Source organism: Anomaloglossus baeobatrachus, chromosome 11, assembly GCF_048569485.1.
Source record: "Anomaloglossus baeobatrachus isolate aAnoBae1 chromosome 11, aAnoBae1.hap1, whole genome shotgun sequence".
NCBI classification, from domain to species: domain Eukaryota; kingdom Metazoa; phylum Chordata; class Amphibia; order Anura; family Aromobatidae; genus Anomaloglossus; species Anomaloglossus baeobatrachus.
In genome coordinates this window covers 55,061,964-55,077,916 of record NC_134363.1, presented here as the reverse complement: position 1 = coordinate 55,077,916, position 15,953 = coordinate 55,061,964, and the positions used below count along the sequence as shown (strand labels likewise).

The 15,953-nt window shown below is 49.2% G+C and overlaps 1 protein-coding gene across 1 annotated transcript in view; it reads left to right on the top strand.

Moving 5' to 3' along the window:
• KASH5 (KASH domain containing 5) overlaps positions 1-15,953 on the top strand; it is a 145,771-nt gene that overhangs the window by 46,094 nt on the left and 83,724 nt on the right. Inside the window, exons 6-9 of the mRNA XM_075327914.1 lie at positions 2,187-2,348; positions 10,347-10,464; positions 13,231-13,281; positions 15,830-15,907. Of these exons, the coding sequence (XP_075184029.1) occupies positions 2,187-2,348; positions 10,347-10,464; positions 13,231-13,281; positions 15,830-15,907 (409 nt within the window). The remainder of the gene's footprint in view (positions 1-2,186; positions 2,349-10,346; positions 10,465-13,230; positions 13,282-15,829; positions 15,908-15,953) is intronic.

Genomic DNA, 15,953 nt, shown 5'->3' with positions numbered 1-15,953 from the left:
ACTCCATTTCCTTCAGGCTGCAAAAAGAAGCAAAGGCTTCTGAGACTGCAGTGCAGCACATTCCAGTAAAAGTAATAATGCCTGCTGTTGTAATTCCCTGGTGTAAGAAGTGAATTCATAATGACATATATACTGTTATCCCTTTTGCTGAGCTATTGGATACCACTGTCAATCTCTGACGGCGGCATTTAAATTGAAAGCTCACGCTGGTTCCCAACTCCCTACCCCTACCCCTTCAACACAACACAATCATCAGGTATCATTGTGTTACCATGGCATGGCCTGCTGAAGGCCACTGAGGCTGGAGTTTTGCATAATCTTCGCCGACTGTCATGGCGGCGGCGCTCTCTGTTCACATTGCAGAATCTGACACTCCGCTCGATAGTTTCTCTGATGTCTGGGATCAACACGGACAGACACGGGCGTCAACTTGCTGTGTGCTGATTCATAGGCAGGCTAGCAAGAGTTAAGGGGGCTTTACACGCTACGATATCGTTAATGTTTTATCGTCGGGGTCACGTTGTTAGTGACGCATATCCAGCGTCATTAACGATATCGCAGCGTGTGACACTGACCAGCGACCTTAAGCAACCTCAAAAATGGTGAAAATCGTTCACCATGGAGAGGTCGTCCCAAACTCAAAAATCGGTAAGGGTTGTTTATCCATGTTGCTCATCGCTCATGCGGCAGCACACATCGCTGTGTGTGACACCGCAGGAGCGAAGAACGTCTCCTTACCTGCCGCCGGCCACAATGCGGAAGGAAGGAGGGGGCGGGATGTTACGTCCTACTCATCTCCGCCCCTCCGCTTTGATTGGCCGGATGCTTAGTGACGTCGCGGTGACGTAGCTGTGATGCCGAATGTCCCTCCCCCTTGAGGGAGGGATTGTTCGGCAGTCACAGCGCCGCCGACGACCAGGTAAGTGAGTGCGTGTGACGCTGCCGTAGCGATAATGTTCGCTGCGGCAACGATCACACGATATCGCACACACGACGGGGGCGGGGGCTTACACGCTCGATATCGCTAGCAATTGCTAGCGATGTCGTAGCGTGTAAAGCCCGCTTTACTCTTTGCTAATTTGCTTGTTTGGCTTCCCCACCTCATGTGATCACAGGAGACTATTACATCTGCTTCACTCCTATTTATGCTGGATGAAATCTTCTACCCATGCCTGCTATAAGTTACTCTGTATTGGTCTGTGACCTTTGGTGTCCCAGACTTTCTGGTGAAAGTGTTTCTTTTGCTTGGATCAGTTGTGGAGTTGATGCCTGTTGTTTTGTTGCTTCCTTCGTGCTCTTATTTTCCTCCTAAGCTCTTATTGTCTTACACTTTTGTGTGTGCGTGTTAAGTAATAGAGTTTTGGTTTCTCCTGTGTCTATTTCTGTGATTTTCATCACACTCCTCTCCTGTGAATAAAATGAGGACTGGTCAGGAGCAGGGCCAGGAAGTAGACTCAGGCCTCTCCACCATTAGGAGTATCGCTTAGGTTAGGGATAACATAGGGCCCCCTAGCTTGAGGGTCAGTTTAGAAGCCTCAGTTCCCCGATATCCCTTAGTTATGGTGATATTGTGTAACACCATAGGCAACAAGTAAGGATGTGTTGGACAGTTGGTCGCTCACCTGACCAGATTCTGTGCGACACAACTACATGAAAAGTGATGTATAAACCACTCTTGGCTACTGCTCTGGCCACTCTATTCGCACTAAATGTAGAGAGGACATAACAACTAAAGGAGAGAAGATTGCGGTGGATCCCGGGTGCTGCCGCTGACAATGGTTAATACAGGCAGTAAGTATAAAAACCTCCAATTTATTGCAACGCTTTTTTTAATAGAACCTACTCCCTACTCATCTGCAGGCTTGTCCTGCAAAAAAATAAGCTCTAATAGGACTGATAACCAAAAATTTAAAAAAAAATGATGGCTCCTTGAAGATGGGATGAATAAGACGGAGGCAAAAAAAATAAAAATCGAATCAATATCAAGGCTAACACCCCTACTGATCCTCTCATTATTTCAGTCACTGTTCTGTAGGTTTGTTAGTAGTTTTTCAACTCAGTCCCAGTTCTGTAAGTTCATCGGTGTTAATCTTAGAACTCAGGCAAATCTAAAATTACAGTCCAGGATAACTCCTCGACCATTGTAACTTGAGGGACCACAGTACAATCTTTTTTTTTTTTTTAAGGGGAGAACATACAGATATAAACACCAACATGGCAGAGCTGAACTGTACTAACAAAAAGTTGACTGAGCAGAAAACAAAACTACAAAGAAGCCTTGACTTGGCAGAAGAAACCAACACAATTCTGACTGAAGAGATATCTGAACTAAAAGGCAAGCTAAAAAAGTGAGTATTGATTTTATTTGTGATCATTTATTATATAGTCATATTTTCTTGTATATCTGGGGAATCATTAAAATAATAAATAATAAATAGAGGTATCTGTAAAACCTGTCAGCACAAAATGACTGTTCAAACCAAGCCCAAGAGCACCCTTGGAATGACCAAACAGTTCAGTTCACCTTCCCATCTATTTGTTTTCCATTTATTTCCGGTCCCCTCCTAATTGACATCTATGGTTTTACAGGACGCAGAGACCAGAGGAGATCGATGGAAAACAAGTACTTGTTCTCCGTGGTCAAACATTTCGGTGCACCTACCCATGTGCTTGGTTTGAACAGTCATTTTGTGCTGATAGACTCTATTTAAGGCACTATGATATACAAATACATCAAAATACAACATGGGATACCTTTAGTTAACACTAGAACTACTGGACTCGTGACACCTATATAGAAATACATGGTGCAAAGTAGTCAAAATGACTACCTCAGTAGTTCTAGTGTTAAGGCACCAAGACGTACCATATCACAGTGATCACATATGTTCCAACAGGGTCTCGCTTAGTGTGAGCGAAATACACTCCTTCTATGCCATTCTAACTCCAAATTAGTAAGATTTGTTTTACAGCGCTCGGGAAATTTGTGGTGTACTGAAAGTCTGCTTTATTATATCATGTGACCAGTTTATATAGTACCCCAAACAAAGAAATAACTGTTCAGAACTATGCACCAATAAGAGCCGCAGCGGTGTGTATAGAAATGTGAAACTCAGTGTTAGCTGAACCCTATGTCATCATTCAGTTATAAGACAAGGTGATTTCTATAAGAACAAAATTGTTTGTATTCTCTCACACTTAACAAAAATAAAGTAAACAAAAAAGTCACAGCTCTGAAAAAATCGTTTTTTAAAATTATTTTATTGTGCAAAAGTAGGAAAACATTAAAAGAAAAGATATTAATCTGGTATCTCTGTAGCCGTTCTGGTCTGTAGAACACAGTTAAGGCCAATTTTACTGCATAATGAATTCTAAAAAAAAAAAATAGAATAAAAATTAATTCCAGAATTGCTGTTTTTGTTAACCTCACCTCTCCAAAAACTACTTAGAAAATTATCAAAAAGTCATATGTACAGTACCTCTGACCAAAATCCTGGAAAAATGAAGCCCTTTAAAAGATCTGTCAATCACAAAAAAGTTATGGCTTACAGAATATGGAGAGTGGTGATACAAAACCATTTCTTTTAAGTGGAACTGTTACCAAATTTTACAGTTTAAATAGTCTAGGTTTATTGGACCTAATGAGTCAGGTGTATTTACTTTGAAAATCAATGTCAGAATGTGTATAATCCTTTATGAAAGTTTAACTCAATCTCCACCCACCTATTCTGGTTGGCAGCTACTCACTGTCCCTCCTTCCTGCTGCTGCTGAGATTTTTCCGTACTTAGTACAAGGTGCAGCTTTCAGTCAAGCTGAGTGAATGGAGACTGGATACACTTAGGGGTACTTTGCACACTACGACATCGCAAGCCGATGCTGCGATGCCGAGCGCGATAGTCCCCGCCCCCGTCGCAGCTGCGATATCATTGTGATAGCTGCCGTAGCGAATATTATCGCTACGGCTGCTTCACATGCACTCACCTGTCGTGCAACGTCGCTCTGGCCGGCGAACCGCCTCCTTATTAAGGGGGCGGGTCGTTCGGCGTCACTGCGACGTTACACGGCAGGCGGCCAATAGGAGCGGAGGGGTAGAGATGAGCGGGATGTAAACATCCCGCCCACCTCCTTCCTTCCGCATAGCCGCGGTGACGCATGTAGGAGATGTTCCTCGCTCCTGCGACTTCACACACAGGGATGTGTGCTGACGCAGGAGCGAGGAACAACATCGGACCGTCGCGTCAGCATAATTATGGAATTCGCCGACACTACACCAATGATACGATTACGACGCTTTTGCGCTCGTTAATCGTATCATCTAAGATTTACACACTACGATGTCGAGAGCGACGCAGGAAGTGCGTCACTTTCAACATGACCCCACCGACATCGCACCTGCGATGTCGTAGTGTGCAAAGTACCCCTAAGACTCATGATCTATATCATTCTATAACTTTAATCATAAAATATCAGGATCACACTGATATATTGACATGAATTTTCAGCATCAGAACACCAGTCTCATCAGGTCCAAGAGATCTAGATGTTAATTTTTGACGTTAATATTGCAAAATCTGGTCACAAACCCACTTTTCAGAGCTATTCCCAGCTTCCTAAATGGATATTGTTGCATATGTCGCGGGCGGGGAGGAGGGTGTCAGCACACCGCGCTCACCCCTTCTGCTCGGGTCCGGCTGCTCAGTGGTGGCTCGAGCCGTAGGCCGGATCCCGGGGGTTTCTTCGAGCGGCGCTCCTCGCCCGTGAGTGAAAGGGGGGTTTTGGGATGTTGGGATAATGTCCGTGACGCCACCCACGGTTGTGGTGATGTGTAGCACCACCGCTGTTCTATGCGGGGATCCCGGGGATGCTGATGGGGAGCAGCCAGGTGTTGTGTTGCCCCTCCGTGGGTAGGGGTTGGTGATCCCGGGACCCGGTGATGGCTTGTGAGGTGCAGGGCCTGGTGGGCGCAGGGACGCGGGGGGCAGCGCTGTGCCTTGCGGCACTGTGGTACTCACTCAGCCTGAGACACGGACACAGTTTGTACGGTAAACCAACGGCTGGTAGGACGGTCCCACAGACGGCTGCTTTGCTTTCCCGGCAGGTGACGGTGATGTCCCTCTTCCTTGCACCTGTATGTACGGATGGTTGCGATGGGTCCCCACCGGTAACCCGCTCCCCGGCTTCAAGCTGGGCCGGAGGAGCACTACACTTTGCCCGCAGGCTCTGGCCCTCAGAGACTGGTGCCCTGGCGGTGGCGGTGCCTCTGTTGTACAGGTTGGACTGTTGCCTTCAATCGGGACTTGGTTGTTGGGGGAATCTACGTCCCCTTCACTGACGGATTCGGCAAATTTGGCGACTCCTAGCCTTGCCGGGGTCCGAGAGGCCCCTGCCCTGGTGCTGACTGTCCTTCGGAACACTGCTCCAGACCACCGGGCACACAGCCAACGGGGTCCTTCCAGGAACTTCCAAACGGTCCCCCCTCCGGACAGTCACCGCCGTCGCTAACCTTGCTGTACTGGCCCTACACAAAGCTGGGCTCTCAGGCTTTGCACACTCTCTGCTCTGTCACCACTTCTTGCTTTCCTCCTTTACTACTCTTCTTTCCTCCACTTTCACTTCTCTGTTGTTTACTCTAGCCCCTGCCTGGGCTACTCTGCTGTTGACACAGGCTCACCCTGGGCTCATCTGCCGTTCACTCGTTCATGTCCCTCACTGGACTGCCTGGTACTTCCTGCCTCCAGAACTGTGAGCTCCTTGGTGGGCGGAGCCAACCGCCTGGCCCACCCCCTGGTGTGCATCATCAGACTCCTGGAGGAAGGCAACAAGGATTTTTGGTTCAGCTTAGGTGTGCCTACCTGGGATGTGGGGTGTGGTGGTGTGCGACCTGTGTCCCCTGGCTTGCCCAGGGCGACACATTCCCCCTTAGCAAAACGCAGACCGTCCGCGGGCTGCCGTCCTACACCGGTTTTATTTTTCTGTAAAAAGGGGATAACAGGGTTAAACAACATGCATAACATTTTTAAATTCTTCCCAAGACGGGAGGCACATTTTACTTTTAACGTTTCAACGGTATACGGTCACGGTTTCCGCTCTCTCCCACCCAAGTAACCTGGCCCTGATGCTGCCCCTAAAACCCAGGCAGCACCCCTTGACCCACAGTCCAGCACACGGTACCCGAGCGGGATCTGTCCTTCCCTCCAGAGGGTAGCCACCGGTTCCTTTGGTGGCTGGGCCCCAGCCTGCTCTGCTGAGGGCCCTCCCTCCAACCTGCCTCTCCGGAGGCGGCCTGCGGAAACGGTAACGGTACCCAACATATTTACAAGCCACTAACGTTTGTGGTTGCCCTGCAGAGTTCACGGGCTTGTCCATGGATAGTTCCCATGCATTTTTAAACGGTCCCCACGGGGACAACGGTGCCGGCTCCAGCCGGTTGCAAATCACACGGTGAATCAGGTGAACACTCGGTAATCATTTTCACTTATCATTTTCATTTTCAGTATAACTTTCAAAACTTTGCAAACAAACAGGTGGTCCCAACGGGGACGGTGCTGCGGGCCTTTATTGCCCTACTCCGGTCTTTCAAGCGCTGGGGTTGCCGGCAAAGGGGTAGAGGTCTGCGCTCGCTCGGGCCTCCGGGCCCCTCCTGAGGTTAACGTCCAGCGCAAACCACCCTCGCTCCCCAAAGTGCCGGGTATACTGCACAATATCTCCCGGCATCAGGTTACGGCCGGGATGTTCTTCGGGCAGGTGAGCATGCACATCCCGCCGGGCTACAAACACTTCGGCCTCCAGGCCCGGCTCGTAGATGAACCCGTAGCCCCGGCGGACATCAAACCGCCTCACCTGTCCCTCGTACAGCGGTCCCCGGTCACGGAATGTCGCTTGCCGGAGATTCTCTTTCTCCCGGATCGCTCTGGCCACCAGCTCGGCCTTCTTCCTCTCCCTCTCGGCGATCTCCAGGCCCAGCGGTACCGGCTCCCTATCCCAGTACGGCGCTGCTGCCAGCGCCGGCGCACGGGTCGGGCCCCGCGGGACATCCTGGACATTACCCACTATCAGGACTACGGGCGGCATGTCCCGCGGTGTCTTGGCCTTGGGCGCTGCCTTGCGGCAACAACCCGGCGCTACATCAGCCGAGGTGTGGGGGATGGGCATATGGGCTTTCCGCTGCTGGGCCTTCGGCCCGGAGCGGGTCATCGGCTCCGGCTCTGGGAGTTTCTCAGGGGATGCCTCCGGTTCGGTCTTCGGAGTCTTCCACGGCAACACCACTGACTTGCTGCGGGCTCCGGCTACAGGTTGGCCCGCTTGGGCGGGGACGCTGGGTACTGCTACCGGTTGCGATGGTAGCAGGCCTAGTGGCGGGGTCACGGCCTCCGGGACGGGTGGCGAGGGAGGCAGCGAAGGGAGAGGGCTTGGACCGGGCCCCGCAGCCGCGATGACCGGCCCTTCCTGGGCATCGGGACGTGGGTCACTCACCCTCCCTTTCTCCTCTTCCTCCTCGCGTCTCCGCACGGTGGCTACAACGTCCGCCATGTCGGCCTCCCACTCCTCCATGAGGAGCTGCATCTTTACCTGCAGCCGTTGGTAGAGCTGCGCGGTCCGGATCTCCACCCACGCCGCGGTTCCAGGCGCGGGGGGTACGGTGTCGCGGGACGGCATCCACATGATGGCTTTCTCTCTTTCTTCCAGGAACGGGATGTTTGCAGAGTCCTGGCGTCCCTGCTTTTATAGCCGCAGCTACATGCGGCCGGCCGCCATCGCGTCCCCCTTAGCTCTTTCCGGCCTCTCCTCTCTCGGGGCGGGGTTCTGGCCTTCGCGCCTCTACTGCTCGAGAAGACGCTCGAGCGGGAACTTTTCGCGCCAAAGATGGCGGCTTCTGCAATTTTTCTGCCGGATACCTCCGGCGGTAACAAGGCGCACCTCTACCAGACGGCAGAGCGGTAAGATCCTGTTCGTGACGCCAAGTTGTCGCGGGCGGGGAGGAGGGTGTCAGCACACCGCGCTCACCCCTTCTGCTCGGGTCCGGCTGCTCAGTGGTGGCTCGAGCCGTAGGCCGGATCCCGGGGGTTTCTTCAAGCGGCGCTCCTCGCCTGTGAGTGAAAGGGGGGTTTTGGGATGTTGGGATAATGTCCGTGACGCCACCCACGGTTGTGGTGATGTGTAGCACCACCGCTGCTCTATGCGGGGATCCCGGGGATGGTGATGGGGAGCAGCCAGGTGTTGTGTTGCCCCTCCGTGGGTAGGGGTTGGTGATCCCGGGACCCGGTGATGGCTTGTGAGGTGCAGGGCCTGGTGGGCGCAGGGACGCGGGGGGCAGCGCTGTGCCTTGCGGCACTGTGGTACTCACTCAGCCTGAGACACGGACACAGTTTGTACGGTAAACCAACGGCTGGTAGGACGGTCCCACAGACGGCTGCTTTGCTTTCCCGGCAGGTGACGGTGATGTCCCTCTTCCTTGCACCTGTATGTACGGATGGTTGCGATGGGTCCCCACCGGTAACCCGCTCCCCGGCTTCAAGCTGGGCCTGAGGAGCACTACACTTTGCCCGCAGGCGCTGGCCCTCAGAGACTGGTGCCCTGGCGGTGGCGGTGCCTCTGTTGTACAGGTTGGACTGTTGCCTTCAATCGGGACTTGGTTGTTGGGGGAATCTACGTCCCCTTCAATGACGGATTCGGCAAATTTGGCGACTCCTAGCCTTGCCGGGGTCCGAGAGGCCCCTGCCCTGGTGCTGACTGTCCTTCGGAACACTGCTCCAGACCACCGGGCACACAGCCAACAGGGTCCTTCCAGGAACTTCCAAACGGTCCCCCCTCCGGACAGTCACCGCCGTCGCTGACCTTGCTGTACTGGCCCTACACAAAGCTGGGCTCTCAGGCTTTGCACACTCTCTGCTCTGTCACCACTTCTTGCTTTCCTCCTTTACTACTCTTCTTTCCTCCACTTTCACTTCTCTGTTGTTTACTCTAGCCCCTGCCTGGGCTACTCTTCTGTTGACACAGGCTCACCCTGGGCTCATCTGCCGTTCACTCGTTCATGTCCCTCACTGGACTGCCTGGTACTTCCTGCCTCCAGAACTGTGAGCTCCTTGGTGGGCGGAGCCAACCGCCTGGCCCACCCCCTGGTGTGCATCATCAGACTCCTGGAGGAAGGCAACAAGGATTTTTGGTTCAGCTTAGGTGTGCCTACCTGGGATGTGGGGTGTGGTGGTGTGCGACCTGTGTCCCCTGGCTTGCCCAGGGCGACACAGATAGTGTTTGTAAAAAAATAATAAAACAAAAGCTATACTGCAATCTACTGCTTATTAACATTTGCAGCCGTTCTTGCTTCTTCCCGTAGCAGTTTTGCTTTTCATTATTCCCCTATACATTGTGACTGGTGTGCAATTCTTTATCCTATTGTTTAGTTGTATATTTTTGAGTCTTGCACCTTGTTCACACCATTGGTGTTCCAGACGTCCATTCTTTAATTAGTATGCATTTTCTGTCTGAGAACCCTGCCCCACCCATAGCCATGTGTTTCGTTTCACATATATAGCTTGGTCCTTTACTTCCCATACAGAGCAAGTTTTTTAACTGCAGGTGAGGTTACACATAGGTTAGGGACCCCAAAAATAGAGATTACCTTGGCGTTGGTTTTGGGGCTCCTTTACATTGATCAATACAATGGCTAAACATCTGTCATTCCTATTATTCATAGCAGTTATGCATATTCCATTTTTCATGTTTTTCACTTTTTCAGATAGTCCATTGTATTTTCCAGTCTAGTATTCCCATAGCAGTTTTGCTTTTCATTATTCCCCTATACATTGTGACTGGTGTGCAACTCTTTATCCTATTGTTTAGTTCTTTAGATATTAACATTTCTTTTCTTTACAGCTCATTGCCTAGGTAACCGACCACCACTGCTGTCTAGTATCTAAGTACTTTGCTGATGCCGGCCGTTATTAGGAGATGATAGCCCGCTCCATCGATCCTGTCCAGCTGCAAAACTGTGCTTACAAGCTCGATAGAAAAGAGCTTGTAATTGCTGCTTATTTCTATGTCTGCAGTGGTCGGTCTCCAAAGCAACAAACTGTAAATAAAACAAAAGTGTTAATATCTCAACTATTACTGAAATTTTTAAAAGGCGGTAAGTTGCAAAATTGCTTGTATATTGACAATACCGATTTATGAGGATGGGGGAAAAACCTTTAAGTACAAAGTGGTGTCATTAAGGCAGGAAGTAGCCTGTGCTTTAAGGGTTTAATGTATATGGGATACAGCATGAAGCATTTGGATATTATATCCCATTCCTGCAATGTTGAACCAGTGCATTACTAACAGGTTTGATAGTATCTTGTGTATTTAGCTCCCAGCAGGCCATGCAGCATGCCCGCTCTATTTGCAATGAACTTGAGGACACCAAGATGTTTGTGACAAACCTAGAAGATAAAATGAGTGTTGTGATTGCTGAGAAAAAGCAGCTGGTTAGTAAAACTCAGAAGCTCCTAAACTTTCATACTATATTGTTTGTATTATGTTGTTTGTAAAAGCAGCAACTGGAGCTAAGCTCTGATAGCTGCCGGTAACCCCTAAAATGCGGTATTTAAGGCATTGAGTCCCAGGGACACTTCATTTTTGGTGCCCATCACCCTTCAAAGACAAAATTGTAAAGTGCAGATGGGTTGTAATGGCAGCCGGAAGCCCGTTGAAGGCCCTCCATGGCTGCCATGCTGGTACACCTGTGAAACCAAGCCCCCCAAGCTTAGACATGGCTTCATAAAAGATTATCCCTAAAGATGAGCGGATGTTTGGAAGTTCGGTTTGGCGGGTTAGTGTCAAACTTTTTTAAAGTTCGGTTCTAGACCTGGACTTGACTTGAACTACATTTAAAGCCACTGATCTGCAGTTGGGGTCTCACACGTAGTCAGCCATTAACGGAAAACTTCTGGGGGAGGGTGGTTGGGCTTTTTTTCCATTTTGTTTTCTGTGGTGCACACTACATCTGATCACGTTATTGCTACCCCCAGTGCGAGCTGTTCAAACACTACAAGCGGCTCATACTGCACACCAAGCATCCCCAAGTATACCGCTTCTCAAGTGAGTGCTTTGCGTACGTAAAGCATCCAAACTCCATTCTTAGTTGGAAATGTTAAAAGTCTGTGTTCGGTACGACCTCTGGACACCGAACATTGGGCTCGATCATCTCTAATCATGACTTTTATTTCATACTGCAGTACATTTGTGTGGAAGTTTGTAGAACAAGTGATTAAGTGATTGGATGATTGCAGGATCCAAGTACCCTTAGTGGACTAAAACAAAAAAGGGGCAAAAAAATGTATAAAAATAAAATTAAAAGCATAAAATTTCAAATAACCCTATTTGTCTCCCATTAAAAACTGAAAAATAAAAATAAACATTCGTCACTGTCATATCCATAAAAATCCGATCTATCAAAATATAAAATATTTAACCCATAAGTGAATGGCATAAAGCAAAAAAATAAATAAATAATAAAAAAGCCAGAATTTTAGGGCAAAGCATCAGAATTGGCACTTCTAATGTAATGCACCAATTCTGGGGTGGCTGCAAGTTGGTATTTTTAGGCTGGAAAGGGACAAATATTCATGGACTTTCCCAGCCTGATAATCAACCCCCAGCTGTCTGTCAGGGGAGCGTCAGTATCACCCTAGCTTTAGTCATCTTACGCGCTTATGCAGGAAAACTCAAATTCGATATATTTTTAGCTATTTTAACAGCACACTTGACTTGGTGCAGTTGTCTTGCAATTCACCGCGTCAACAGTCCAACTGCGGTATTTGGTTATACTTTCTTAGTACCATACGTCAAGGCAGGAAGTAACGGCTCGGCTCACCTGGACACTGCAGTGGCGCAAACGTTCGATTCCTGAACTCCGATTTGTGGTATTCGGATTTCGGTGCTTGAACACGAAGTCTGGTCCTTTTCTGCAGATGGCATTTAGTCTTTAGGTTGCTCTGAATACAGTATTCAGTCTTTGGGTTCCTCTAAAGACAGTATTCGGTCTTTGGGTTCCTCTAAAGACAGTATTCGGTCTTTGGGTTCCTCTGAATACAGTGTTCGGACTTTGGCTTCCTCTGGAAACAGTATTCGGTCTTTGGCTTCCTCTGGAAACAGTATTCGGTCTTAAGGTTCCTCTGGAGACAGTATTCGGTCTTCAGGTTCCTCTGGAGACAGTATTCGGTCTTCAGGTTCTTCTGGAGACAGTATTCGGTCTTCAGGTTCCTCTGGAGACAGTATTCGGTCTTCAGGTTCCTCTGGAGACAGTATTTGGTCTTTGGCTTCCTCTGGAGACAGTATTCGGTCTTCAGGGTCCTCTGGAGACAGTATTTGGTCTCTGGCTTCCTCTGGAAACAGTATTAGGTCTTCGGGCTCCTCTGGAAACAGAATTTGGTCTTCAGGTTCCCTTGGAGACAGTATTTGGTCTTCAGGTTCCTCTGGAGACAGTATTTGGTCTTCGGGTTCCTCTGGAGACAGTATTTGGTCTTCGGGTTCCTCTGGAGACAGTATCAGGTCTTCAGGTTCCTCTGAAGACAGTATTTGGTCTTCAGGTTCCTCTGGAGACAGTATTTGGTCTTCAGGTTCCTCTGGAGACAGTATTTGGTCTTCGGGTTCCTGTGGAGACAGTATTTGGTCTTCGGGCTCCTCTGAAGATAGTAGAACTCAGGTCTTTTTTAAACTCAGTTTGCTTCCAGATACTTCCACTACAGACAGGGGCCTGCTCACATACATAGGTGTACACATAGATGTACACCTACATAGGTGTACACATCTGCTCACCTGCTAGCCATGGTGCCAACTCTACCTCTTTGCTACAGGCCTAGTCTTTTATATTTTGTAACTGTGCCACAATTTTCACCAGACCCAGCATTCCCTCCTAACTCTTCCCTCGAAAAAACACACTCCTTGCACTATAGTTCCTTTCGGTTCTGACCAACCAGCAGATGGCGATGTATTCACAAATGCTGCGGGATTTTAGACACTAGCATCTTCTAATTTCCAACCCCTTACACAAACACTTGCCTTTTTAACAGGGGTGTATAGACTTGTTATATCTACTACATATAGTTGTATAACCCTTCCTTCAACTGTCATTAATGGGAATGTATACCATTCAGTCCAAAATAGGAAACATCTTTTTAGCCAAGCACAGTAGACTAGGCCACTTCCTTAGTAGGATAAAAATGATATTTTTTTTACATATATATCTACAGGAAAAAGAAGAACTTTTGCTAAGTAACCAGAAGAAGAGTTTACAGGAGGAGGTAACGTAAGATACTATGGAAGGAAACAATTTGGAAATGTCCTGTGCAGACGTACTCTTGGGGTATGTGCACACACGATATTTACGCACAGGATTTTCTGGGCGACACCATGAAATTCCACAGGGAGAATTGTCTATTGCTGTTGACTTAAAATCAGCAGCAATGGAAAGGGGTGAAAACTGAAGGAATTCCACAACATTATCATGATGAATCTTGCTATTTGGTGCCGATTCTGGCAACATGGATTTCGCAACTGACTATTGGAAATTACTTAATCTATGTTCCGACATTGCCAATTATCCATCGTATTTCCCTCTGTGTATTCTCTTTTGGAGTGCCTGCATAGCACACCTTATTTTCAACATTAACTACCCCCAGGAATGACTGTGCTTGCGCGAGATTTCGGTCACCGAGAGAAGTGTAACCGGTCAGTCAGTGATGGGATGTGATGGGGAGACAGCGATGACACAGGAACCCCTAAGCTGACCTTAAGACTGGAGACCCTGTGCTGTCCCTTATCTCGATGGTAGACTTGAAGGTAGTCAGGGTTGAGTCTCCAACGTGGCCCTGTCTCTTATCCTGGCCCTGATGACTAAGTCCCCAACACCCAGGGCACTGACCGGGACAGAGATCTCAAAAACCCACCAACACAGAACAACGGACGGGATAAACCAAAACTCACCCACCTAAAACCTGCACCAGGCAATAACCAAAGGTGCATGGGTAAGGGTACAAAGAAAAGGGGGTAGTAGAAATGACTTACTACAATCGCAGCAGATAGCAATAGACACAAATCACAGCAGCTAGAAAGAGACACGTCCTCTCTGCACCTGGGCTAGCTCCAACTGAGTTGAATATCCAGCAACCTGCCCAGGAAGGAAAGGGATTATATACAGGCCGTAAATGAGCAACTCCTGGCAGCTGAGTAAGTCTGCTTCAGCACTAGAGAAGAAGTTAACCCTAAAGTTCCCAAAGGAAAATAACAGCGTTTAAATGTGCATGTGTGACGCCCTGGACCCCAGGGGTCACAGGTCACAACACTCATCACCTACACCCCCACACTAGAAAGGTACCATCAGTCAACCACAAAGACCTGATTGCCTCCCTCAGTGTTAGACAGGCACACCAGGTGGGCGGAGTCAGGCGGAAAAACACGCCCCCCGAGGAGTCTGTTGGCCAGAGGCAGGAAAACAGTAAGACAGACGGTTCAGACAGTCAGTACAGTACAGTGGAGTGGAGAGTAGCAGAGTACAGTTCTGCTTGAGGCCTGGGCTGGAGCCTAGGACCCCAGATCAGTCAGGCAGGCAGACGACAGTGACCGCCTGCAGGAGACCGGGAATACGACCAGTGGAACTGTAAGGGTCCGGGACAGGGTAGTGGCCCGCTGTAACCGAACCGGGGAGCTAACACGATACTGGAGCACCAGGCAGAGTACTCAGACCCCGAACTAGGCTATATGCCACCACCATAGTCGAATTAACTGATTGCGGTCTGGACCTCAGGGGTTCATTCCCACCAAAGTCCAGATTGAAGGCAACAGCCCAACCCGTCCGGATAGTAGCCACCGCCAGAGGCCAGAGAACCAAGGGCCAGCGCCTTTGGGCAAAAGGGGCTCCTACGACACATACACACCGGGGAGCGGACTACTAGTGCCCAGGCACAGTGGTCACACTACAAACACAGGTGCAGGAGAAAGGCGGACATTGCCAACCCAACTAGGAAGCTTCAGCCGGCTGCGGGCCCCGTTCATACCTTCGTTTGGTTTACCAGTGACTCTGTGTGGTTTAATCGTGAGTACACCAGTGCCATCCGGCACTGCGCCGCATTGCAGCCCTGCGCCCTGCACCCCGACCCTCGCACAACCGGGTCCCGGGACCAACATCCCCTACCCACGGAGGGGTCAACACCTAGCTGCGCCACTACACCGCTCCCAGGAGTCCCCGTACCTTCACTGCAGCGGTGGTGTCCATCATCACCACAACCCATGGGTGGCGTCACGAACAATCATCCCAAAACCCAAACACCCGCATTCTCCCCACGCGTAACGCGAAACACTCTTCCAGAGCGACGTGACCCCCAGGTCCGGAGGCGCTCGAGCCACCGACACACACGAGCCCGGACCCGAGCGGCTCGGCGGTCGCAACCGAGGCTGCGGGGCGGTACACATGGTCTAGGTGGTAATAAAGAGCTCTGATTATGAGCCTGTCTTATATACGTGACATGGGAGGCCAGCTACGAGTGAAGGAAAAGGCTTTGAGGCTGGAGAACTGTAAATGCAGGGCCAAGCTCCCTACACTGGGCATTCATTAGCATAAAAATTGGACAAAGAATATCTCTGAAAAACCTATTGCCAAAATGAAATATATGGATTTACTCATTACGGTGACTTACCATAGATTATATTAGTTTTCTTACAAAACCTGCTGACAAGTAAGCAAAATTGGCAGATTCGAATTTTGACAGATTTGCTAATTTTTAGTCCTCCTGAGTATTATTTTTCTGTAAAATTTGGGGTGCACTTTTTAATAAAAAGAAATTTGGCTTGCAGAATGATAAACTGCTCTCGGAGAAGGAGAAGGTCAAAGAGAAGCTGGAAAGTCTTGTAGTGGAAAACTCCAATTTACTGGTCAGTTTCTGCTACAAAAGTGGATGGTGGATGGATGTCGATTCAT